The 24,636-nt window shown below is 40.7% G+C and overlaps 1 protein-coding gene across 2 annotated transcripts; it reads right to left on the reverse strand.

Moving 5' to 3' along the window:
- Positions 1-6,787: 6,787 nt before the first annotated feature.
- ZNF330 (zinc finger protein 330) lies at positions 6,788-24,063 on the reverse strand. Of its 2 annotated transcripts, none has more exons than XM_036241392.1 (10): positions 23,914-24,063; positions 20,883-21,010; positions 19,034-19,053; positions 18,864-18,934; positions 15,289-15,368; positions 11,849-11,975; positions 11,306-11,410; positions 10,118-10,164; positions 8,856-8,973; positions 6,788-7,732 (listed from the first exon to the last, which is right to left on the reverse strand). In XM_036241392.1, the coding sequence occupies exons 2-10, from the start codon at positions 21,000-21,002 to the stop codon at positions 7,464-7,466; spliced, it is 957 nt and encodes a 318-aa protein (XP_036097285.1). In that variant the 5' UTR covers positions 21,003-21,010; positions 23,914-24,063; the 3' UTR covers positions 6,788-7,463. The 2 variants fall into 2 exon arrangements, with proteins under 2 accessions (XP_036097285.1, XP_036097286.1); XM_036241393.1 differs by lacking the exon at positions 23,914-24,063 and adding an exon at positions 22,332-22,339.
- Positions 24,064-24,636: the final 573 nt, after the last annotated feature.

The raw sequence follows: 24,636 nt of genomic DNA on the forward strand, positions 1-24,636 counted from the left end.
GCCCTCCCTTATCTGGGATTTTGCTTCCCTGTGGTTTCAGTTATCCTTGGTCAACAGAGATCCAAAGATATTAAATGGAAAATCCCAGGAATAAACAATCCATTACTTTTAAATTGCACACCATCTGGGTAGCATGAGGAAATCTCGCAGCTTCCTGCTCTATGCTGCCCAGCATAGAATCCTCCCTTGTCCAGTGTCTCCAGGGACCTACTGTATTTGCTGCTGTTACCAAAAGTTGCATGTGTGGCTGTGGTCCCACCAGCCATTCCTGCTGTGGGTTTCAGCTCACCCGGCAGCCTCCTGCTGGGCCACTGAGCCGTGGGGATCCAGGTCTTTCTTTTCCTTTGGGTGGTAGGCCCTCCTCACTGCCTGCCAGCCTTGTTGTTGTTTCCTATTTTCCTATGTCTGTTAAAAATAATACTCTTTTTAGTTATCCTTAAAAAGAGCGTCTCTGTAATACAGATTGCTAATATAGCAGTATGCTCAGTGGGTGTTCTGATGTCTATTTCTAGATTTAGCGTATGGTTGAAATACAAATGCACGTCATGGTGGTCTTGAACCATGGTGGTATCGGAAGACATCAACATGCTGAGGAGTAGGGGACTCTCGGAAGGCCGACCAAAATAAATGCCTTTTCAAAATGAAAAGTGAGTACATGAGAAATGCCAGGGGGAAATATATCTGATTTTATCATGATTGCCTTATTATTTGAGATATAGTCTTATGCAAATACATTTATTTTACCTTGTACATGATTTTATTCTTTTTGATTAGTGGCTATTTTAGCAGTTAATATATTCTTCCTAACGGTGGGTTTTCTGTTGGAACTGGCTGTCTGCCGAAGCAGAAGCTGATGAACTAAGTTGTCTGATCTAAAATTAGACCATTCTTACTTCTGTTTTATCCCAACAAAAATTAAGGTGGTATTCGAGACCTCCTTCTGAAAGTTAACCCCTAGGTCAAAGAAGATACTGTAGAACGAGGATTGAATCCTTGCTATTTTATGTAAACTCCTGTGATACATTTTAACAAATTCTATTTCTTTCCTGTATTGTTCTCTGTGGTGATCATTTGGTTTCTGTTTTGGCTCTTCACCCCCATCTACACGCCGCACCTTCGTGAAAGAGAAACACTGGGAGTTTCAGGTGGTGGTGTTTAGGGAAAAGATTCTTGGGGTTCAGCCAGGTACTAGGATTCTGCATTGGATTAAAGCAAAATCCCCCACCTAATAATAAAGCATCACTGGGCCCTTCTCTCTGTATATTTGTTTCAGTCGACAAGGGGTGGCTATGAGAGGGTTGGAATCTGGTGTTCTTTTCTCATTCGACCAAGTAACATCATTTGGTGACAAGTTCTGTTCCTGTCCCAGTAAGAGCATACATCTTTAGAATCCATGGATCCCTGCTAAATTTCTTACATATCGACCAGGACTTGAGCATAGTGGCTGTGTCAGCTAATCTTTCAATGAAGATTAATCATTGCTGTGCAGAATTGGATAAAATGTTCCCTTTGAGTGTTTTTAGTTTCTAAAGCCTCTAACTGAAGAAGCTAAACCACAGAACTTATGCGGATAAGCATAACCAGTGGACATAGACAACAATGCTGGGGGCGGGGGGCAGGAGGAGGGTGTCGGGGGGGGGAACATCTGTAACAAAAATAAATTAATAAATAAAAAATAAAAATAAATCCAACAATTTGCACTGTTACTTCCAAACAATTATAGGAAGATTTAGATTCTAATGAGCAACATTTTAGAATGCCAACTTGGTGGAGTAGACACTTAGGGTGTTCAGAGATGAAACAAAAAAGATTCCTGTCTTACCCCCAAGAGCTTTACATTTCTGACTCACATTCACAAGCACATGTAACACAGAAAGGGAGATTTCAAAGGAGGAGGACACTTTGTCAAGTTGAAAGATAAAGAAGATCAAACGTTTTCTTTAGACTCCAGTTTAAGGCTGGGCTCAGAGGCCTGGCGGCTTTTCCAGAACGCATTTCTGAGAAAAAAATTTTCTTTAAACTTTTCTTTTATCTAACAAAAACAAAGCTTCAAGAGCACTACTCGGTTTGTTGTTGTTGTTGTTGTTGATGATGGTTTGGTAGTGTGAAGTACAACATTTTTTTAAAAATAGAGATCCCATCAGCAAAGTAAGATCATTTGATGAACATATCAGATATGTTCCTACATGGTATTGAATAAAGAACTCCAGAGACCAAATATAGCAGCCTTGATGACTGCCTGTATCAATAATTTAGCATCACTTGTTTTCATTGCAGCCTTGTGACAGTATCCCAAAGAGTTTGGAGTTTCATGAGTCAGATTTCAATTGCGTCATCAGTGTAAATACTGTCAGACAACGTGCTAATGTTATGGAATACTGTGTTTTCCACCCTCTATTTCCACTATTTGAGAAATTCTATTGCTATAAATTTCTGCACCTAACTCATGGTTCAGCTAGTGACTACTTCACCATAAACTCTGGGAGCATTTAAATTTTGTTTGGAAATAATGACTATGCTCTATGAAAACATTTCATCCTCTAGTCACATGAAACAGGCCAGTGTTAATACTTTCCATTTAAGGTTTAGGAAATAACTAAGTCCGTTAGCTTCCTAATGCTGCTGTGACAAGTTACCACACATTTAGGGGCTCAGAGCTATGCACATTTATTACCTTACAGTTCTGTAGGTTGGAAGTCCGACACAGGTCTCGCTGCACTAAGATCGATGTGTTGGCAGGGCTGTGTTCCAATCTGAGGCTCCAGGGTAGAATTCATTCCTTGCTTTTTTCTTCTTCTAGAAGCTGCCCATATATATTTCTTGGCTCACAATCCCCTTCCTCCCTGGTCAAAACCAGTAAAGGCCCTAGCCAGTGGCACAGTTGGTTGGAGCATTATCCTGTCCATCAAAAAGGTGGCAGGTTTGCCCGGGCCAGTTTGGCTCAGCGGTTAGAGCGTCCACCTGCGGTCCGGAGAGACCCGGGTTCGGTTCCCACTAAGGGCATGTACCTCGGTTGCAGTTTGTCCCCGGCCCTGGTTGGTCGTGCGGGTGGCAGCCACTCGATGTGTCCCTTTCACATCGATGTTTCCCTCTCTCTCTCTTCCTCTCTCTCCCTCCCACTCTGTCTGTACAAAAAATGGAAAAATGTCCTCGGGTGAGGATAAAAAAAAAAAAAAAGGTGGCAGGTTTGATTACTGGTCAGGGCACATACCTAGGTTTCAATTTCAATCCCCAGTTGGGGCACATATGGGGGGCAACCAACTGATCAATATTTCTCTCCTGGGACCAAGGTGTCAATATCTTTGGAAAGCCATTATTCTGCCTACCACACTAAAATAGATTTTGTTGCCAAAACTCTAAAAATCTATCCATGAGTCAGGATCTTGTGAGCCTATCTATTTAAACCTCAGGTACATATGGTTAACTTTATTCTGTAAAATAATCTCCATCTCCTGTTAAGATACAGACACGACTATATGTAGTTCTAAAAAAAGAAAAAAAGCACAGCATTTAAATAGTTTGGATAAACTTACTCCGTGACCTACAGAAGACTTCTGAGTAGGGTGGGGAACTAAACTAGATGACACAGGGTTCTCTCTAACTTTGTCAACTCACTGAGGACCTGCAGAGTTCTGCTCTGTATTTGTGCCTTCCTTCAGTCACCATGGAGCCATAGATGCTTAATTTTCTAGAATATAAGAATTAATGAAAATCAAGTCCTCCCCAAGAGATCCATCAGAATTTCAGGATTCTTACGAAGTTAGCCTAAGGACTTTTCTTCTCTGAATATGGAAATGTAACTTAAAAAAAAAAATCAAGGGCCATTGGTTGCCATGATTTCTTATGACACATAAAAACGTACTTACATTAAACCAGCATTAAATATAATTTTTAAAATTTGGTAGTAAGAATTATTCTTATACTGATGGAAAACCACTGACAAGACTTTTTAAGGCAAGATGTGTGTATAACTAAGTTAACAGTTAGAAATAGATACACACAGTACTGCAAGTAGATTTTTGTCATCCACTCTAACAGAATCCTTATAAATGTGGATGGAATATAGTAGGTCAAAGAGTCAACTGCAAAGGACTAGTTTCTGTGCAGTAAAATATGTTAAGATTGCGAGTGCACCTCAGCCAGGATGAAGTAACAAAGACCAAATCTACCCCCCACTGGAAAAAAAGGGGGGTGGTCAAAATATACGAAATAATAGTTTTCAAGACACAGAACATCAGGTAATGAATGGGATAGTGGTCCCTAAGAGAGCAAAAACACACAAGAGGAGCCTTACAATGTCCCCAACTTGCTGCCTTAAGAGATTTTACAAATCACAGTTGAGGGAAAGGGAACTGAGGTGCAGCCCAGGCCCGAGTGGAGGAGAAAGACCTAAGTCGGGAGAAAGCAGCTAGGCTCTTCGATGGAGTATGGGAAAATGAGCAAATTGCAGTTAACATACTCTTTTGCCTTCCCACGATGATTCTTTCTCAGAAACACTCTGGATTTTATATACATTGTTTTAATTCTGACTCTTTATAAAAATTGCATCAATGTCTAATTTATCACTTGTACTGTCTCTGATCCCACAAAATATCATTAAGCATTTAATATATTGTCTCATCCTTTGAATTGTTCCCATTAGGCAAATAAGGAGCCAGGATCATTCTGTAAAGCACAGGTGGGTGTGCTCCACGGTTTACCCACTTTCTGAGGGGGACTAGTACATTCCGCAGGAGCAGTTGTAGGTGACGTGTAAAGGTCATCCTCACACACATCATTACGATACTCTGCAGGTTACTAACCACGACCAGAATGAAGAGGAGGAAAAGTAGTTTCCCGTTGTTGTCATCTCCTACCTGGCTGCTACTACCTCTGCTGGTCCCAGTGGATTACCCGGTGGCATGACCCAGACCCTCGCACCCCGGGGATCTAGTCACTATACCCCTGGGGTAGTTTGCCATGTCCATTTATGGTCAAATAAGCAAAGCACCTAGAAACCCGAGTGGATCACCCGAACTCCACTCATATTCCTCTCTGCTCAGTCACATAAAGGCAGCCCTACCTCTTCCTGATGAAGTCACTTTATCTGTCACGATGGTGGTTTGTCTTCTTGCATGCTAATCCCTGGACATGAAAATCCAAAAATGCATCCATTTATAATTCAATGGAGTGCTTTTGGGGTACCATGAAGAAAGGTGCCCCTTGTGAGGACACAGTTCTAATCACAGAGAGCCCAGTATCAGAGACGGGATGAAAAACGTCCCCGCATTTATTTTCCCTCTAAGCGTGCTGTCTGTATTCTGTTAGCCTTCTAACTCTGCAGGTCGGGCCCCCTGGCTAATCTCTCCCAGCTGGAGGGTTCTTATAACAGGCAATTAAGCGTTGCCACTTGGCCACTATTTTTCAGGTCTTATCACTCATTGCTGTCAGCAAACTAAACTTTGTATTAGTTTGTTTCTATTGTGACAGTAGCCTAGAGTCACCACTCAAGTTTGTAGCGACCCTTGACCCCTTCCCGCCCCCATCAGTTCCTGTCTTTGGCCCTGGTAGATGGTTTGTCCGAGCCTTCCAGTTGAAGGTATTCATCTGATGGATCTTCCAGCCGAAGATAATCTATCCCTTCCAGCACATGCATTTTCCTTGCCCTTTTAACCCTTCCCTCCACCACCTGCCACCGTGATGCTGGCATTTCAACTTTGCTCAGAATTGGCCAGTTTTTGTGTTTCTAGAAGCCACCCACCATCTCCTGGGATCCTAGCGAGGGTGTTAAGACCTGTTTATTTAAGTCCCACAACCCAAAGACCCAATGTGGTACTGTCAGACTTTCCTCTAATTTAGTTTTGACCCGTTATCAACACCGATTTCAGTCTCACACGTAACCCTGCTCCTCCCTGCACATGCTGGCCAATTCTTGCTGCCCCTTTGGGGTGTAGTGGGTTCTCCTCTCTGCTGGCCCAGCTGAGTCTTTTTTAACCCTAATTACTTAACCCTAATTCTAGGCCTAGTAGCCTGGAGACAGGACAAGTCCTGAAGGGAGCACACAGTGCCTGGGGAGGAGACCTCTGCATTATCATCCAGCTTGGAAGTGGGATGGGGGATGCTCATCTTTAACAGAGAGGGGTGAGCTGATGGCAGGCCCAGAAAGTTCAGGAGCCTGGGGAGTAAAACTCTGCAGCCGCATCCATTCAGGTGTCTCCGTCTCACCTGTCAGGGTCCTGGGTTTTCCCAAACAGTGCCTTGGCCTTTGCATAATAGACTTGCCTTGATTGGCAACTGTCTTTGAAGGTCATCCTTTCAGACTATTAAGTGCTGGGCTTGGTCGTTTTCTCAGCCCTGCAGCTGTTAAGAGATGAGCTTTTTCTGCATGCATCCACAGGCTCTCTGGCTCTCCCGCCTGGTGGTCCATGGCCTGTTATTGCCCTCAGCTGTTCATTATGTTTCTATAGAATAAGCCACCCCACACTGTTATCCTCAGAACTAGTTTTCTCCATACTTCTCAAATGCCAGCCAGTCTGGTAATACATTCCTTTCTAGCACTCCATCCCAATTCACTGCCAGTGTAAGTTGTAACAATTGGAACTTGTGCCAGCAACTGTCTGTTCTCCACTCCACCATGAATGATGGGGTCTGGCTGCAGAACTCTGTGTCTGCCACAGTATTAATCTTTGTTACCTATTTCGCATATTAGACCAAAAAAATGAAGCAAACAGATTATACAAAAATATTAGAATGCTTCCCAAAGTTTACAAAATTGAGAACAAGAAATTAAATAAAATATCAAAAGATGTAACTGTAATATTAGATTTATTAAAAAAGAAATGAAATTTCCTGGGCAAAGCATCTGTGTAATAATTCTATTTCTGATTCTGTGTCTGAAACATGGCTATGTAGTCGCCTTTGTACATTTAGGCATTAATAGGTACTGTTCAGGACGTACAATGTAAAGAAATAAATGAATCAGTTGCTAAAGCACACACATCATGACTATGTAAGATGACACAAAAATTTAATGAAAATTTAGCATAGAACATCTGACTTATATTCTGTGGACATATAAGGAAAAATACAATTCATTTTACAAAATCATAACAGAATGAATTATAAGCAGTATTTTTTCATAAAAACAGCAATTTAATTTCAAATATATTACCCTCCTATTCCTTTATCCTATATATGTATCTAATTGGCAAAACCTACCAGATTACTGAAATCAGTAAAAATCCAATTCATGATGTTTCAATTGCGTGTATCGATAAACATGTTACATTTGAAATTCATTTTCTTATGTTATACGCCTGATTATCAGTTCCTATAAAAATGCTATGCCCTCCTCCTTGTCCCAGTAAGTCTGGCCAGTCTTTTGCACAAGGCTAAGTGACAGTACTCCTGAACACCCACACAACTCACCAAGCACACACTTTCTTGCTCCCTCGGACAAGGTCACCAGTGGGCAAGCAGCTCCCCTAGTCCTCTTGTTCCTCGTAGTGCGCATAGCCACTGGCATAGGTCCTTCCTAAATTTAAACTAGTAAACAAATCTGATGACTCAGCATCTGAATCCTTTCCAGCTTCATCATCGTCTTCATCATCCTCTGCTTCATACTCATCCTCCTCATCATGGTAGCTGGTATCACCATACTTATCAGATGAAAGGTTCTTCCAATAGGCATCATACCCAGAAGCTCCATCTCCCTCTTCACCTCCAGTCTGCCTGCCAAATTTTAGGGAGCGTGCTACAAAACAGACGTGTGCAAGGTACATCAGTTCCCATTCTCTGCATCCTAATTTTCCTCTACGATATATAAAATTACATGAATTTGATTGGCTGCTTCTTACTCCCAAATGAAAAAGTAAGCCACATTTTCCACTTTCCTAACTTAATATTTAATTGGAAAAAAAAGAAGACCTTAAAAAACAATCTGTTCTCCCTACTTGAAATCTTCCTACACCACATGTAACAAGTAATGAATACGACAGTGTCATTTCATTAAATCTAGAAAAAGTTGGAAAACAAAATAAGAACAATAACCGTCTCCAAAAATACGTAAATAAGGCATGTTAAAAATTAAATAAAAATGTTTGATCAATTAAGTTTATTTTCAAATCATAATAGAGTTGATTTCATGTCATTACAATTTTTAGAGCAATTTCATAATTCAGATGTCCTAGAAGACAAAGCCTTTCATTTCTTCTAGCAACACGAAGTTTAGTGCAAAGGAAACAGCAAAATCATCAGTCTCACCTCATTGCATCTATATCTTTGATTAAGCAAAGTCATTGAGAATTATGGTTCCATTCTGATATGTTTGGTAAAGAGTCAAATTATCTTTAACAAATTGTGAGCTGCATTACGATAAATGTTTATGGCAGTCTTATTCCTTCATAGAAAAGTTATATAAAGATGAGAAAGCAATGTCCTATAGTAGTGATGTATATAGAGTACAACTGCCCAAATACTATACACCTTGGAACAGCTTCAGAATGAATTCCAATTTTCAAGTACTAAAGATTACCAGCACTTAAATATTAAGGATTTATAGCTACTCAATTATTTAATAAGGAAGCCTCAGCAAAAACAGAAAGATTGCTTTTTTGGTCTTAAATTTCAGTATTCACTGTGTCATTAACTGAGGCAAATGTCAAATATCAAAGTGAATGATGGTATATTTCTTATGTTAAATTGAGAAATTTTACCCATATATTTTCCAAGGCTATAAAGTTCTACTTCCTTAACAGAACACATTCATCTTTTCAAACAAGGAGAAGAGGCAAAAACAAAAATAGAAGAAAAAAAAGAGATAAATCATGTCTAAGCATGAAAGCAAAATCAACCCACTGGTATTTTAAGAGCCTTACTTGACATGCTGAGATCCTTCGTTTCCTGAGTTTCATGTCCACATTTGGGGCAGGGAGGCTGTTTTCCTTTCTCTTGTTTAAACACCTTGCTCCTTGAATGATCATCACAGAAACAAGCCTATACAGAGAAGTAAAAATAAACAGTAAATAATTAATTTAAATTTAAAAACAATTAGAGTAGAGATTAAGAGTTCTGTTGGGACTTTAATTATTCTTAAGGGAAATGGTCTTTGCCAGGACTCTTCAGAACTATGACCTAACACAAGGCAGAAACTATACCCAGGATATGATACACAGACACACTGATTCATTCATAAATATCTCCCCAAAGCCCCCGATGACGTAACGGTGAAGAGCCTATCCACCCGCACATGGCGTGCAGGCTGGCTGGGGACGAGGCCACGAGAGACACTATGCACTGAAGGAGAAGGCAGGGCGAGGCACTACACCCGATGAGGATCGGGAAAGAACATGGCGTCCGGCTGAGACCCGAAGGACAACAGGGGCGCTGTAAAAATGGAAGCGGGATCTAAGGCAGAGGAAACAACTTAGACAAAACTGGGAAAGAGTGGGAAGAGAAATAAGATAGGGTTAAGAATATAAGCAAAAACTAGAAAAATGGTTCTGAGAGAAGGGAATCGGCCGCATCTATTGAGTGATCTTTGACAAAGAGAAATGCTGGAGATGGTCCAAGGAAACAACATTATGGAAATCTTCCCTCTATGAAGCAAGTGCATCTTGACATTAATTAGAATATGCGGCTGTCATTTTAGTCAGAATGTTCTCCATAAATATAAGGTGTAAAAACACTGAGCTCAGCCCGGCCGGTGTGGCTCAGTGCTTGAGCACCAGCCCCTGCACCAAGAAGTCGCCGGTTCGATTCCCGGTCAGGGCACATGCCCAGGGTGTGGGCCTAATCCCTAGTGGGGGGCATGCAGGAGGCGCCAATTAATGTTCTCTCTCATCGATCTTTGTATCTCTCTCTCCCTTTAATTAATTTTTTAAAAATTTTTAAACAAAAACACTGAGCGAGATACAACAGGCACGTGCACTGTGTCAACTCTTAGACAAGCCAACAGGATGGCCTTTGGAAAGTCACAAAGCTTCCTCAACTCCACAATCTCTAAAATAAAAGAACTAAACTAAATAATGTTGAAGGATCCTTACAGATTAAATATCGCTCTGAGTAATCCAAGGACTCAGGGTAAAGTATGGAGATTAAAAACAAAACCTAAAAATAAAAAATAAGGTTGCAAGCATACCTTACAACGGAGACAAGAATGCTGACCGAGCCGATTACATGAAACACCTGTGGGGAAAATACATAATGTCCAGATTCGAATTGGAATAAAAACACTATTTTCCACAGATTTGTACTTGAAGTACTATCTTAGATCAATTACTAACAGTTTTTTTTCCTGTCTCATGATATAACCTAGAGGATACATAAAAATGAGATTGAATTTCCAGCCAAAGGGAAGGAAACCAACAACCGCTATATACTGAGATGTTCCTTTAATCTTTGAGATTTTGTATAAAAATATTGTAAGATAGATATATATAAAAACTTTAAATTTATAGTGACTATAAGGATTAACATTTGATACTAGAACAAGAACCAAATTAAAGAAAGTAAATATCTGGGGGATTTCAGTCTTTCCCATGATGTTATCTACTATATCATAAAGGCTTTCTAAGGCTTTCTTACTATACTAATGCTTTTCTTTACATGAATTCTCATTTCAATTAACTCTTTGAAAAAGAATTTAGCATCTTCCTTCTAAAGAAACTCAGATTTAGAAAGATTTAGTGATTTGCCCAAAATCATATGGCGGACAAGTGGAAATCTAGTAATGTTTATAAACTTGAGCTTTTAAGAATCAGAGTAGAGAGAAAATGCCATCTATGTGTGGTGACGATACTCCACCCAGTCAGTAACACTGCTTCCCAAATAGGAAGATACTTGAGAATTACGTGTGCAGATGCCTCACACCCATCACATACCTAAGTAGAGAAATCTCAGACATGAGTCCTAAGTACCTGTATTTTTAAAAACCTCCACAGGTGTCTTTGATGTACACTTCTAAGAATCGCTGGAAACAAACTAGGGGTGGTATCACTTTATCACTTACTTGGGGGCATCTGAAAGTGTGGGGGGGTGAGTGGGGTTGCTATAGTAACTTAGAGGTGAATGACATTCTGTGCTCAGGCCCAGTAATTCCTGATCATTCCCACAAAATGAAGAACTGGCCCAACCAAAACGCCACTGGCACCTCTGCTGAACAGAGAAACCAGATGTTGTGAATTCTTTCTGTATCTAGAAAGTAGATATTGAAGTAAATTACAGCCTGTAAGAGGCTGCATGAAAAATGAGATTCCTTTTTCACTGTTTAACACTTAGACTATTAAGAAACTTGGGTATAAAGAACATCTAATATATCAAAACTTACATTTAAATGTTTCCGCCTCTAAAACCTGGCAGCTGGCTTGATGTTCAAATTGATCATCTTCACAGAGAAAGTTTTGGCAGAAAGAACAACTAAATATTCTGCCTCCTGTTGGATTAAAAAACAAAACCCAAAAATGTAAATGTAATTAGCTTGAATTTAAAAAACTCGTGACTATAAAACTGCTCCAAAAGGATGGCAAGTTATTTCAGATTTACACCAACATGATACAGGAGTCTTTGTTCTGGTCAAGGCTACAATGAAAACTGCCAAAAGGAACATAAAGAAGTGGACTCCATGATCCCCTGGCTACACATATATAACACAATGCTCAGAGACACCTGCTCTCCAGTCACTCCCCTCCCTACCTGTTTTGGTAAACAATCCACGTGGCTCTTTCTGCTAGTTTAAATCCCTTTTCCAAATAAACTGATAGCCAAAACAGTGTTGTCAGTCCTAACCACTGGTTTCAATACCCTGAAAAAAATCTTTCAACGAGTATCCAGAATGTAGAGCGAAGTTCACTGCCTGCATGTAATCACTCACCATGGTCCCAGACACCTCGTTCACATTCCACACACTCAGCATCAGTAAGAGGGCAGGCGCAGGCATGAGTGCTGAGACATTTCCTACCGTGACAAACCCAAGCTTCACAGAAGTCACATATTGCACCCTGCAACAAAAGGGCACAAGAATTAATCTTGGTCCCTTGACTGGCTGCAGCCATTGTCTAACCCAGCCATTTCCAACTGGTGTGCTGCAAGAATTTTTAAAACATACAATACCTATTTAGTCAGGGGCACTGACCTCTTTTCCCTTATATTGTCAAATAAAAAAATGACAACAGCCAATACAAGAGCCATCTGCTGTGAATGCCCTATCTTGAACCATAAATATATAGGTCATATAATAGAGTTGCATCTTACTGGTCCCATCATATAATAAGGTTACATCTGATTGGTTAATTCTTGGTACCAGAAATCCTTATGTACAAGAAAAGGCACCTGATTTTTTTAAAAAATTCACTGGAGCAAAATGGGTAGGTAATTACTATTAGTATTTATTTTTAAAAATCAACCAAAGTTATACCTATTTTTTTGGTCAGATCGGCAAAAAATATATTTCTTTTGTGCCATAGAATTTTAGTAATTAGTTTACGTGACATGAGATGAAACAGTCTGAAAGTCCCTGGTCTAACCAGTAGCAACTATCAAAGCTGTATACATTTAGCAATTTCTCAACTCTCAGTGAGAGGGTTCAGTGAAGAAAAAATTTTACTGTTTACTCTAAGCTAAAAAATAGAGGGTTCTCTGAAAACTACTATACCAATGGCCATTTATATTATACAAACCTTAGCTATAAATCAAAAGAAAGAGGAGCAAGGGGGAAACCATACACTTAACCTAGTCTAAGTACTGAAGTCAGTCAGGAGCTGGAAGCGTGGCCTTCGGACTGAACTCTAATTCGAATGAAGTCTGGAGCCCACAGTTTAAGAACTCTGGTCTACAGCAATTCTCGTAACTAAACTGAAAGCTTTCAAATACTAATATTTCTGATTTAAGAAAATTCCTTATCAGTATAACTTACAAAATAATCACACAGCTTTTCTAGAATAACTTAGAGAAAACATTAAACTTCTGTCAGCATCTTTGTTCTTTTAAGGCAACTTATGCTTTAAATCAATTATCCTATTTCTTTGTGGAAAACATTAAAGTAAATATATAGAACTACATGACAGGGTAAGACTCTCCCATTCTATATCAAGATAGGATGGTTAAGACTATACCTTTCTGTAACATGAAATCAACAGAATATTAAGAACTAGAAAGAATCTTAATGGACTAAATGGTCTTTCCTTGACAGATGAGTAACAGGGGCTGAAGACTTAAGTCCAAATCCCAGAGCTACCTTACACAGGAGCTGAGATTTAAATCCTTGTCTTCTGAATCTCAGTTCAGTGTTATACCATTGAAGGCTCTGTAACAAAAACAGTATAGAGGACATAGGAAAAATGTTTTATGACTTGTAAAAATGGATTATCAGTGTAGCTAGCAAATCCTCCAATGTCTCTTGGATTATCCAGGGTTCTAACCACAAAGAGATGGCACACTAAACTGGTAATCCAGGCAAGTTTAAAAGCGATCATTTACAAAGGACAGGGAAAGGCTTAGAAAAAACATCAAGGGACGAGGCAGTTACACCCCCGGGCCTGAAGGGACAAGGGGAAGGGGGGGGTTACCAGAACCCCCATATGGAGGATTGCCGAGCCATATGGAGAGGAACTGTGCCCAATCCACATCCAAACCAGGACAGCCTGGCAGGGAGTGAGCTGGGAGAATAAAGACCCAGATGGTATTCTCCTTCTATCTTCTTTTTAATTGATTTTTTTAGAGAGAGAGAGATAGAAACAAGGATGAGAGAGAAATACATCAATCGGCTGCCTCCTGCCCACCCCCTACTGGGTACTGAGCCCACAACCCTGGCATGTGCCCCAACTGGGAATAAAACCGGGACCTCTCAGTCCATGGGACGATGCTCAATCCTCTGGGCCGCACCGGCCGGACTTCTACCTTAAAGTATCCTGCCAGGGCCTCCGACTGGCTGAACAAAGAGGAGCAATAAGGTAGGAAAGCCATGATCAAGACAGGTTCCCTGAGCAAAGCAGGGTGGACAAGAAAGAAAGGGACTCTTGACAGGCAAATCACTTTCTAGAATTTATAATTAATGATTCATGATTCTACTTAAATATTTTCTTTATATAAGAAAAGATCATACAGACTCATATAACTCAGCAAACTAAACTGTTTTATAAATTTAGACATAAGCAAGCTACCAAGGAAGATTATTATCGTTTCTGAATCTTTGATTGGTTTTTAAAAGATAACACTGACAATCCTATATTTAAAATAAAGAAGAATTCACAAGATGATTATAAATAATTCTAGCTCCTTGCATCTGTAAGATAAGTACACATAAAATAAATCACATAAAGATCTGCCTCATGATGAAAAGTTGTATGTTCTTGGGAAGTTACTACAAATAAAATATTCTGCTTCATGTAAAACAGTATTATTTTCACCATGGACTGAAATTTGGACCAGAGCACAAAATCACACAATGGGATACATACAGTAAAACTAGTTAAAAGGATAACTTTTTTGTGAAAAAGAGAACAAAATGCATCACACAAAACATGTTATTACTACCTAAAAAAAAAATGAATTTCCTTAGAAAATTCTACATGCAATGAAAAAGTTTTAAATAACTCTGTATTAAGTATGTACTTTCTTGGGAAATAAAAAGCTTTAAAAGAAACTACTGATCCTACGTTCTTTTGGAATGAGGTTGCCTGTCTCATCAAAAGCTTGAACCTTGGTTAAGCAGGGCTTTCAGTGTAGTAAATGAAGTCTAATTAAGACACATTAGAAAGGTACTACTGACAAACGAATGTTTAAGTCAACATTAAACAAATTTCCACTCCTTGTATGTTTCCACATAAGAAAAAAGGAAGCAATCAAAAACAAGTGGGTAACAAAGGAAAACCTTAACAAAGCTGCCAGATAATCCAAATAACTCCAGACTGATCGAACCAAGGGACAAAACAGTGTGATTATATGGTTATTAAATATAGTGGTTATGAGAAATAACCATTCATCAGAATGACGTTTTCTTATGTACAGACACTTACTAGTCTAAGACAGCAATTTTCGACCTTTTTCAACCCAAGACACACATAAACTAATTACTAAAATTCTGCAGCACACCAAAAAGTATATTTACCTATCTGACCAAAAAAAAAATAGGTATGATTTTGATTCATTCACACTGGCTGGTATTGTTGTGTTGACTGATGTCCTTTTTCAATTGGACAATCTAACGAAGAGAGGTCCGTGCCCTGACTGAACAGTCAGGAGCTGCATGTTCTAAAACTGCTTGCGGCGCACGGGCTGGAAACTGCTGGTCTGAGAGATAAGACAGAAGCTTACCACCATCGCAAGGCCAGTACTGTACACACCAGCATGCTTAATGACACAGTCCGAAGACTTCATCATGCACTTTGTTTTCCCTAGTAAAGAAACAAATTTGCACTATTAGCCTGGCAAAGTAGTACATGCAAGTATTCATTAATTCTTCTCTTTATCTAGCCTAAGTTCCTATGGAAGTCACTTTAAATGGATGGAAATGAGCAGTTTACTGCTCACATAACCAAAGATAGAAAATGGATATAACTGAGATCTCATTATCTGAGTCAGATCTTTTGAGATTAGAAATTTATTAAATAAGTTGCACAATAAAGTTTGGTTAATTCATATTTGTACTAAACTCAGAAATCGCAGATTATGTTCCATAAACAAAGGTGTTGTGAATTTTCACATGAATTAAAACAAATTTTAAAAAACTATGCTGTAAGCCCTGGCTGGTGTAGGTTCAAGGAACAAAGGGTCGAGGATTTGATTTCTGGTCAAGGGCATGTACCTGGGTTGCAGGTTCAATACCTGGCTGGCCCAGGTAGGGGTGCATGTGGGAAGCAACCAATGATATGTCGCTCTCACATCAATGTTTTTCTTTCTCTTTCTCTCTCTTTCTCTCCTCCCCACCTTCCACTTTCTCTCAGAAAAGAAAAAAGAAAAAAAATCAATGCAAACAATATCCTCAGATAAGGATTTAAAAAAATAACAAAAAACGCCCTGGCTGGTTTGGCTCAGCAGTTAGAGCGTCGGCCCACTATCCAGAGAGACCTGGGTTTGGTTCCCACTAAGGGCACGTACCTCGGTTGCAGTTTGTCCCTGGCCCTGGTTGGGTCGTACAGGAGGCAGCCACTCAATGTGTCCCCTTCACGTCGATGTTTCTCTCTCCCTCTCTCTTCCTCTCTCTCCCTCCCACTCTATCTAAAAAATAATAATAATAACAAAAAACTATGCTTTAAAATGAATTTAACCTTTCATAATTCACAATAAAAACAGTCTGGTTTAAAGTAATTGCTTATTTCTTCCCACAGAACATCTGAAACCAAACCACACAGTGATTATGCATCTTATCTGGTCACTTTTAAAGTTTATTCATATGTAAAAACTTATAGACATAGCTTCCAAGTAAACATTTTTCAACAGGATTTTAAAATAGTTCCCAAGTAAGCTCAAAAACCAGCAATATGGTGATACAGCTAAAGTCACAATACAGCCAAAAACGCTGATGTAGCAGCTAATTACCAACAGAAAATACTGTCAGGAAATCCACTTATCATATACTATGCAAAGATTAATGATGACACAGTAATCACCCATCTCAGGCTCCAAAGTGGAACATGAACAAAACAGAAGATACTCAATTTCCCATGATCCTGACTGCCTGAGAACAAAGCTCGACAACAGGAAACGGGAAGAGAAGCTGGAAATGGGAGGCAGTGGTTAGCTAACAGTTCCATGTGTAACATCAAGTACAAGAATAAGTGAGAAATGCTTCCATGTATAGCACTACAAAATTTAAGCTCAGAAACACTGAAATTATAGCAAGGTTCTAGCAAGAACTTAATCTTCTCCATAAACTATTTTCTCACTTTATATTTATTTTTATAGAATAAGGATTTAAAAACTGGCAGAGCCCTGGCCAGTTTGGCTCAGCGGTTGGAGCATCGGCCTGCGGTCCAGAGAGACCCGGGTTTGGTTCCTAAGGGCACGTATCTCGGTTGCAGTTTGTCCCCTGGCCCTGGTTGGTCGTGCGGGTGGCGGCCACTCGGTGTGTCCCTTTCACGTCGATGTTTCTCTCTCTCTCTCTCTTTCTCTCTCTCTCTCTTCCCCTTCCCCTCTCTCTCCCTCCCACTCTACCTGAACAAAGAATGGAAAAATGTCCTCAGGTGATGACACAAAAAAAAACTGGCAGATAAGTGGTCTACTTAAGCCAGTATTTTCCTTTTCATTATTTAAAAACTTCAGTGGCCCTGGCCGGTTTGGCTCAGCGGTTAGAGCATCGGCCTGCGGTACAGAGAGACCCGGGTTCGGTTCCCGCTAAGGGCACGTACCTCGGTTGCAGTTTGTCCCCGGCCCTGGTTGGTCGTGCGGGTGGCAGCCACTCGATGTGTCCCTTCACATCGATGTTTCTCTCTCTCTCCCTTCCTCTCTCTCCCTCCCACTCTATCTGTACAAAAAATGGAAAAATAGCCTCGGATGAGGATTAAAAAAAATAATAATAATAAAAACTTCAGTGATGTCTTCTTTGAAAGCTAAAACGACACTAGAAATATTCAGGGATATAGCCCTAAATATGCCTAACTTTCTGTAACGTTAGCATATGTAAACACATTTTTATTGAGCGTATCCCAAAATGTGTTCCACCTGAAACTATTATCCCAAAACCAAAAGGGATATTTATTCAAATAAAGGTTTGGGGAGTAAATCTGTCTTTCACTGGAGTCTCCAGAATTTTAATATAAAATATGTAATAGAGCTCTCCCAAGTGGGAAGGGGTGAACCATGTAGCATCTCTCAGATGTATACATAGCACTAAGAAATATTTATTGATATCTCAAGTACTCTTGAGGAAGACAGTTTGAAAAACTGCAATCTTGTTCTGTGAGCTACCATTTATTAGTTTTACTCTGAATGATTATTTACTCTTAATAAAAGTTTCCACTTATACTTGGGAACTGAGAACGTGGCTTAGGAATTCTATTCCAATCACTTGGGAACCCATGTGAGGAAATTGAAGAATCATATGCCAAACAGAAAACAAATGATCACAAAAACTGGCACCAAGTAAATGTGGAATAAAATTATTCCCAATAGTCTCACATACTGCAGGCAATATCAGCAGGAATCAAAATTTAGAAAGTAAACCAATGGCTCAGGTGACTAAGGTAGTATCATTAAAAATTCAGGATCACTGTCCGACCGGTGTGGCTCAGTGTTGAGCGTCAACCCATGCACCAAGAGGTCGCCAGTTCGATTCCCGGTCAGGGCACATACCCAGGTTGTGGGCCAATCCCCAATGGGGGACATGCAGGAGGCAGCCAATCGATGTTCTCTCTCATCAATGTTTCTATCTCTCTCTCCCTCTCACTTCCCCTCTCTCCATAATCAACAAAGGGATAGAAAAAAAAAATTCAGGATCATCAAGTGTTATTAGTCTGAAATCTGATCTTTTAATGTTTAAAAACAATATGCTAGCAGCCCTGGCCAGTGTGGCTCAATTGGCTGGGCATCTTTCCATGCACTGAAAGGCTGCCAGTTCGATTCCTGGTCAGGGCACATGCCCAGGTTGTAGACTAAATCCCCAGTAGGGGGCGTGCAGGAGGCAGCAGACAGTTGCTCTCCCTCTAAAGATCAATTTTAAAAATCTTTACCAAAAAAATGTTGGTAACCTGTATTTTAATTGTTTTCCCGTATTATATCAAAGAGGTAAGATCAAGACTTGATAGTGTTCTGGTAGGCCAAATAACATTTAATGTTATTAATGGTAAGGTATAACATTATCATAAACAATGATAAACCCAAAGTTTCAAATTGATTAATTGTCAAACAAATGTTTCACAAAAGGCAGGTACCCCCAGTTATCATATACTTACCACACTGTGCACAAATTGGTAACTTCTGTACAGAATTACAAAAATAGCAAAATGCTCTATTCTTCTGCCGCCTTGTCATGTAAAATAAAAATTTTAAATAGTCAATATCAGATCAAAGATCAGAGGATCCATATTCTTAAATACAGATAGAAAAAGAAATAAAAATTTACCTCTGACACTTGTCACATTCCTGTAAAATATAAATATGACATTAATTTTCTACTGGCTGAAAATTGATAATTTACTTGCATTATAAAGAATATCCTGTCCTTCATGTTAAAATTTAAAGACACTTGCCTAAACCCTCCAGCTTCCCCCAGTATACAAGCACCAACACATAGCAAGGGTATGCTCTTGGACATACCGCCCTAGAGAAAGAAGTGGCATTTTCACAAATGAAGATAAATACAGAGGTAGTTTGTTTAATGAATCATACAAATAATAAAGAATAGACACAAGAAACAGTGGAGAATACAATTATGATGAAGCTTACAGAAAATCCAGAATCTTAAACATGGTATTAAAAATTTCTCAAAAATCTGCTCTCCAACTACTTTTCCACTTTGCTGAACTACTGTCTTTACATTTAAGTCACTATTTGTCAGCCATTTTCAAAATATGCCTTGGGTTCTCTTTTTTAATGCCTTACTTAGAATATTCTAATACTCTACCCTGAAAAGTCCCTCCTCACAGTCTTTACCTGTTGGAAATTCTGGTGATGTTCCCACCTCTTCTGTAAACTGTATCCCATCCACACATTCAACTTGATCACCTCTTAACCCTAACTTGCCTGCAACACTTACCATTCTGGCCGTGATATGTGAGTCATTTCTTGTTTGTCTGCCCCATACCCCTTGTTTCTAGAAATGACCCTGACACACAGAAGGGAGTCCCCACTGTCCTATCGGTGCTATGTAATCCTGCTCCCCCTCCCCCACCACAGCCATAAATGTTAGTGCTAGAAATGGCACCCACCCACGTCCAAAGTATCCGAGTTCCTTCCCTCTCTAAGGGCAACAATATGTGATGTGAGACATGCAAGCTACCAGTGCCTATGAACCCAAACAACTGGAGTAAGACAATCTGAGAAAATGGAATAAGAAAAAAGAAACAAAGCAAAAGAAAGAAATACAAGGCCGTTCCAGGTTCCAGCTATATCCTCACCTGCCCAACTACACAAGTTAGTCCGCTATTCACTCAATAAACTCTATTTCTCCCCGGTTATTTAGGTTGAATTTGTAATGTACACACAAATAGTTCTTAAGTAACGCACAAAAATCTGGAAACAGGACTGTGTCATTCACCTGGTATCCCCACAGTGCCTAAAATAGTACCTGGCACAGAGTAGGTGCCCAATAGTTCATAGAATTAAGTCATGTTAGACATTTCATACATGTTTGATGAAACAAAGGAGTAAGAAAAAAGAGCAGTAGTGGGAATACAAAAAATAGAAGTAGAAATAGGAGAATGTGGAATGACTCAGAGAAACATGGTCGAAGAAAGAAAAGGAGCAACGCTGACATAATTTCCTGCTTTTCACAACTTTGACCGAGAAGCCCAGAAGTGATCAGGACTAACTCATTTGGCATAGGGAAATAAGGTAGCAGAATGGGAAATCAAAAGAGATGTCAAGAACAGTGGAAAGTTTAGAAATGAGAAATCAAAGAGTTAAAAAGAACTGCTAGGAGAAAATAATGAAAGGGCTACAACAGGACACACTGAATTAAGGCACATCAGGTGAGAAGCTGGACATTTTTTCACAGAGATCCTAGTATGGATTCAATGACTACTTATCATCAGCAGTAGGCAAGGTAATATGCCATGTCTTATAAATAACATAAAACCAAACAAAAATCACTGCTACTCAGTGTTAATGAAAACAATGGACATGCCTCTAACAGATTTCAAAATCAATAAAATATATGCAGCAACACTGTATTCACTAACAATCTTTTCAGGTGGTTTTCAGATCCCTGGTACAGTTTTCAACCATGAACTGACAGCATAAAAAGCTGTTACCATTGAGGCGTTGCACGGGTGTTTAGCTAAATCTATGGTGCTTCTGGATGCTCGCAGCTGTTTTTCCCGTTCCCGGCGGTTCTCTGCCTTCTTCCTGGCACCGGTCTTTTTTTTAGGCATTTTCCCGTCTTTCAACACAAGAGAACAGAGAAGGTATAACTGCCACATTGCATTTGCTATTTCAAATAAACTAAGACATTTATTATCATTAAATTTTAAACTCAACCCTGTCATTTTGACAATTAAGCAGTTTTAAGCCGTTATGAAACATGAAGCACACATTATCCCAAATAGATGCCTTTTAAACTAATGAATGTTTGCACTACTAAAACAATTCTAACACTTGTAAATACACACACATAAAAATCATCCTAAAAGCCAATAGTTTTCTTTTCCACCAGGAAAAAACAGTTTCCCTGATGTTAAGTATTCTTTAAAAATTACTCTGTACCAAGTTAAAAAAAAAAATTATTAGGGAGATATCATTAACGAGAAATCATTAAAAACTATACTATTTACCCAGTTTATATCACTTTTCTGAACTATATATTCACATGACCTAACGTTGACTTAAAAATTAACAAGTCATATTTCTCCTATGTAATATCTAAATGAAGCATCTACTAGTCAAGTCAAATGACATTAACCACAAAAACAATTATCTTTGAAAAGACACTAAAGGTATTACAGTTGCTTTAACTCTGAAACTGCCCTTCTGTCTAAATGCTGTGCAGCATATAAGGGGTGGACAAAAGTAGGTTTACAGTTGTAACACAAGTAATACAATTAATAAATAATACAAGAATAAACTATTTCACACCCTGGCTGGTTTGGCTCAGCAGTTAGAGCATCAGCCCTTGGACCAGTCACCAGTTCGATTCCCAGTCAAGGGCATGTACCTTGGTTGCAGGCTGAGCCCAGGAGAGGGTAGTGTGGGAGAAAACCAACAGATGTGTCTCTCACACTGAAGTTTCTCTCTACTCCCGTCCCCTGACTCTATCTAAAAAAAAAAAAACACAAAAAAAATCAGTGGAAAAATATCCTCAGATGAAGATTAAAAACACACAAAAAATTGTTTCACGTACTCAAAACTGTAAACCTACTTTTGCCCACCCCTGTACACCAAGTCTTCACTTAACGCTGTGCACAGGTCCTGGGTGTGACGTGAGGTGGCCTGGAACAAAACCAATTTTATCACGGGGTAACTGATGTAAAGGGGAGTTAAGTTCCTAGCCACCTCACGGTTATAACTAAATGGCTTGGACAAAACATTATTCTACCACCTGCTGTAATTTCAACAGGGTTCAAATTTATTTTTAAGAGTATATATATATATATACCACATATATTAAAATAATGACTTTAGCCCTGGCCAGTGTGGCTTAGCAGTTAGAGCATTGGCCCGCAGACCAATGAGTCATGGGTTCGATTCAGGTCAAGGGCACGTACCTCGGTTGCAGTTTGTCCCCAGCCCTGGTGGGGTAATGCCGTTAGCAACCAGTGGATGTGGCTCTACTTCTTGGTCTGTCTCTCTCTCTCCCCCTCCCTCCCACTCTATCTGATAATAAGTAGAAAAATATCCTCGGGTGAGGAATAAAAAAAGGAAAAATAAATAATGACTTTAAAATAGGCTTTCATCACTTAGTTGAGAGAACTACCACATTTAGCCCTGGCCAATCTTGCTCAGTGGTGAGAGCATCAGCCCCTGGACCAAAGAGTCCAAGTTCAATTACAGGTTCCAGGTTCCAGGTTGGGGGGCCGTGGTGGAGCACCTGGTTTCTCTCTCTTCCCGCCTCCGCTCCACTCTCTAAAACTCAACGGAAAAAATAATCTTGGGTGGTGATCAACAAACAACAAAAAAAGAACTACCACATTTAGTACAACAAGATCTTTACTAGATAACACATTTTTATTGGACTCTTTATCAGTCTGAAAACTACAAGTTTCCTGAGGATTCCAGCCCCATCTTACTTGATGCTGTTTGCCTCCCAGCTCTGCCTGGCATGTATCAAGCACTCAGTAAGTGAAGTTACACTAATGAAAGTGTCTACGTGCTTGCTCTGAAATCTGAATCTCAAATTTCTTAATAGTCTTCAAAGTACACATTTTCAAAGTCTTTTCTGAAAGCGATGCTCAAAAATCAACTGTAGTAATTCCTAAATATACGATTTAGACTTCTAGGCCCTACTCAAGATCTAGGAATTCTAAACCTCCGAGGACAGGCTCAAGTTTCACGGTGACTGTGACACAACCGTGAGGGCATAAACGTTCCGATTCCAAGCAATCAAAGCACGTCCACGGACATGGACAACCCAAGACGGCACACCCTGAAGAGATGGACATTTCTTATTCAAAGGGGGGTATTACAATACAGGGAAACCATGCACAGGCTTGTCCTGGGAACAATACAAAGGTCAATCCTCAACTTTCCCCACTTTGGGTTTTCAACTCCTATGTTACAATGTCCCATCAAAAACCAAGCGATGGGAAGTTGCGACGTAAAACAGACAAATCAATCCAGGAAGTTTAGTGGGTGGTTACTCAAGTAATGTCCAGGCCCACTAGTTCACCCTTCCTGTTTCTAAAATGTCAAAAACCTACAGGGTGAAAAAAAAGCTTGTACTGTTACTTGTACTGCTCCGGCGAACAGAGCCCAGAAAACAATCCCGGGGGGAGCCGACAGGTGAATTCTCCTACGTGCCCAGGGGTGAACCCGCTGAGAAAGTTGGGCCTCAATTTTTTTTCTCCCCAGCTTGTTTTGGGAAACCTAACGAGCAGTCTTTTTCTCAGCCCTTCAGGGGTGTAAGCCCTTCTCCAGTAGCGCCCCGACTTCAGAGCGTGGCCGCGTCAGCCCGCGAGGACACGGGTGCGGGTCCCCGCGGTGCCGGAGGGAAAGCCTGCGCCGAGGCCCCACGGGGGCAGAGGCGGCCGGAGGAGGCTCGCGGAGGTGCCACGCGGCTCGGGGAGCCGACAACCGCCCCCCGCCCGCGGACACCCTCCCTCGCGCGCGCTCCGGGCCGACCTCGCTCACCCTCGCGGGGAGGCCCGGCTCACTCCGCGGGCAGAGCGCAGGGGACGGCGTGACGCCGACCCGCGGAGACAGCTAGTCCGGCTCGTGGGCCACGATTCGCGGTTAAAAGCTACTGAGACCAAGGCAGGGCGGACAGTCACTTTCAGACTCTGGGAGCCGGGCCGGATGTCCTCTGACGTCAGCCGCGTCCCTACGGCAGCGCGTCGACAGGGAAGGGCCCGCCCACTTCTGTGCGCTCCGCCCCGGCCCCGCCCACTTCCGTGCGCCCCGCCCCGGTCCCGCCCACTCCTGCGGGGCAGGGGTGGGGTGGGGGCGGGCCTGGCTCTCCATCCTGGGGAGACCTGGCGGGAAGGAGGAGAAGGCCAAAGGGAAGAGGAAAAAGAGGAAAACAGGACTTAAGAGGATGGAAGGCCCCTCCAGTTTTATTTTTCCGGAAAAGGATAAGGCTACAGGAAGAGAAACATCTAAAAGGGAGGAGTAAATGAACTCACAAACGTGGTACTCTGTCAGTTGACTCACAGAAAATTCTGGCCCAATTCTGGGGAAACTTTCCAACACCGATTCCGCACATCACGCTTTTTAGGTTTGCTGCACAAGCTGAGCCTCGAGTTGCCTGGTGAAGTTCTGTTCTACCCTCCTGCGGCTCCTGTTCCCACGGGGCCCTCCGGAATGCCGCTCCTGTGAACAGTCTTCCACTTTCTGGGCTCCAGGGCGAGCTGCCCT

The sequence above is a fragment of the Molossus molossus genome, unplaced genomic scaffold (genome assembly GCF_014108415.1).
Source record: "Molossus molossus isolate mMolMol1 unplaced genomic scaffold, mMolMol1.p scaffold_m16_p_4, whole genome shotgun sequence".
NCBI classification, from domain to species: domain Eukaryota; kingdom Metazoa; phylum Chordata; class Mammalia; order Chiroptera; family Molossidae; genus Molossus; species Molossus molossus.

Excerpts from the sequence above, each read along its gene's own strand:
- ZNF330 (XM_036241392.1), bottom strand. The coding sequence starts at position 21,002 with ATGCCTAAAAAAAAGACCGGTGCCAGGAAGAAGGCAGAGAACCGCCGG. Across the intron at positions 19,054-20,882 it reads ACCCGTGCAACGCCTCAATG|GAATGTGACAAGTGTCAGAG; the intron begins GTAACAGCTTTT and ends TATATTTTACAG. Across the intron at positions 7,733-8,855 it reads GAAGGATCTCAGCATGTCAA|CACGCTCCCTAAAATTTGGC; the intron begins GTAAGGCTCTTA and ends TCTGTTTTGTAG.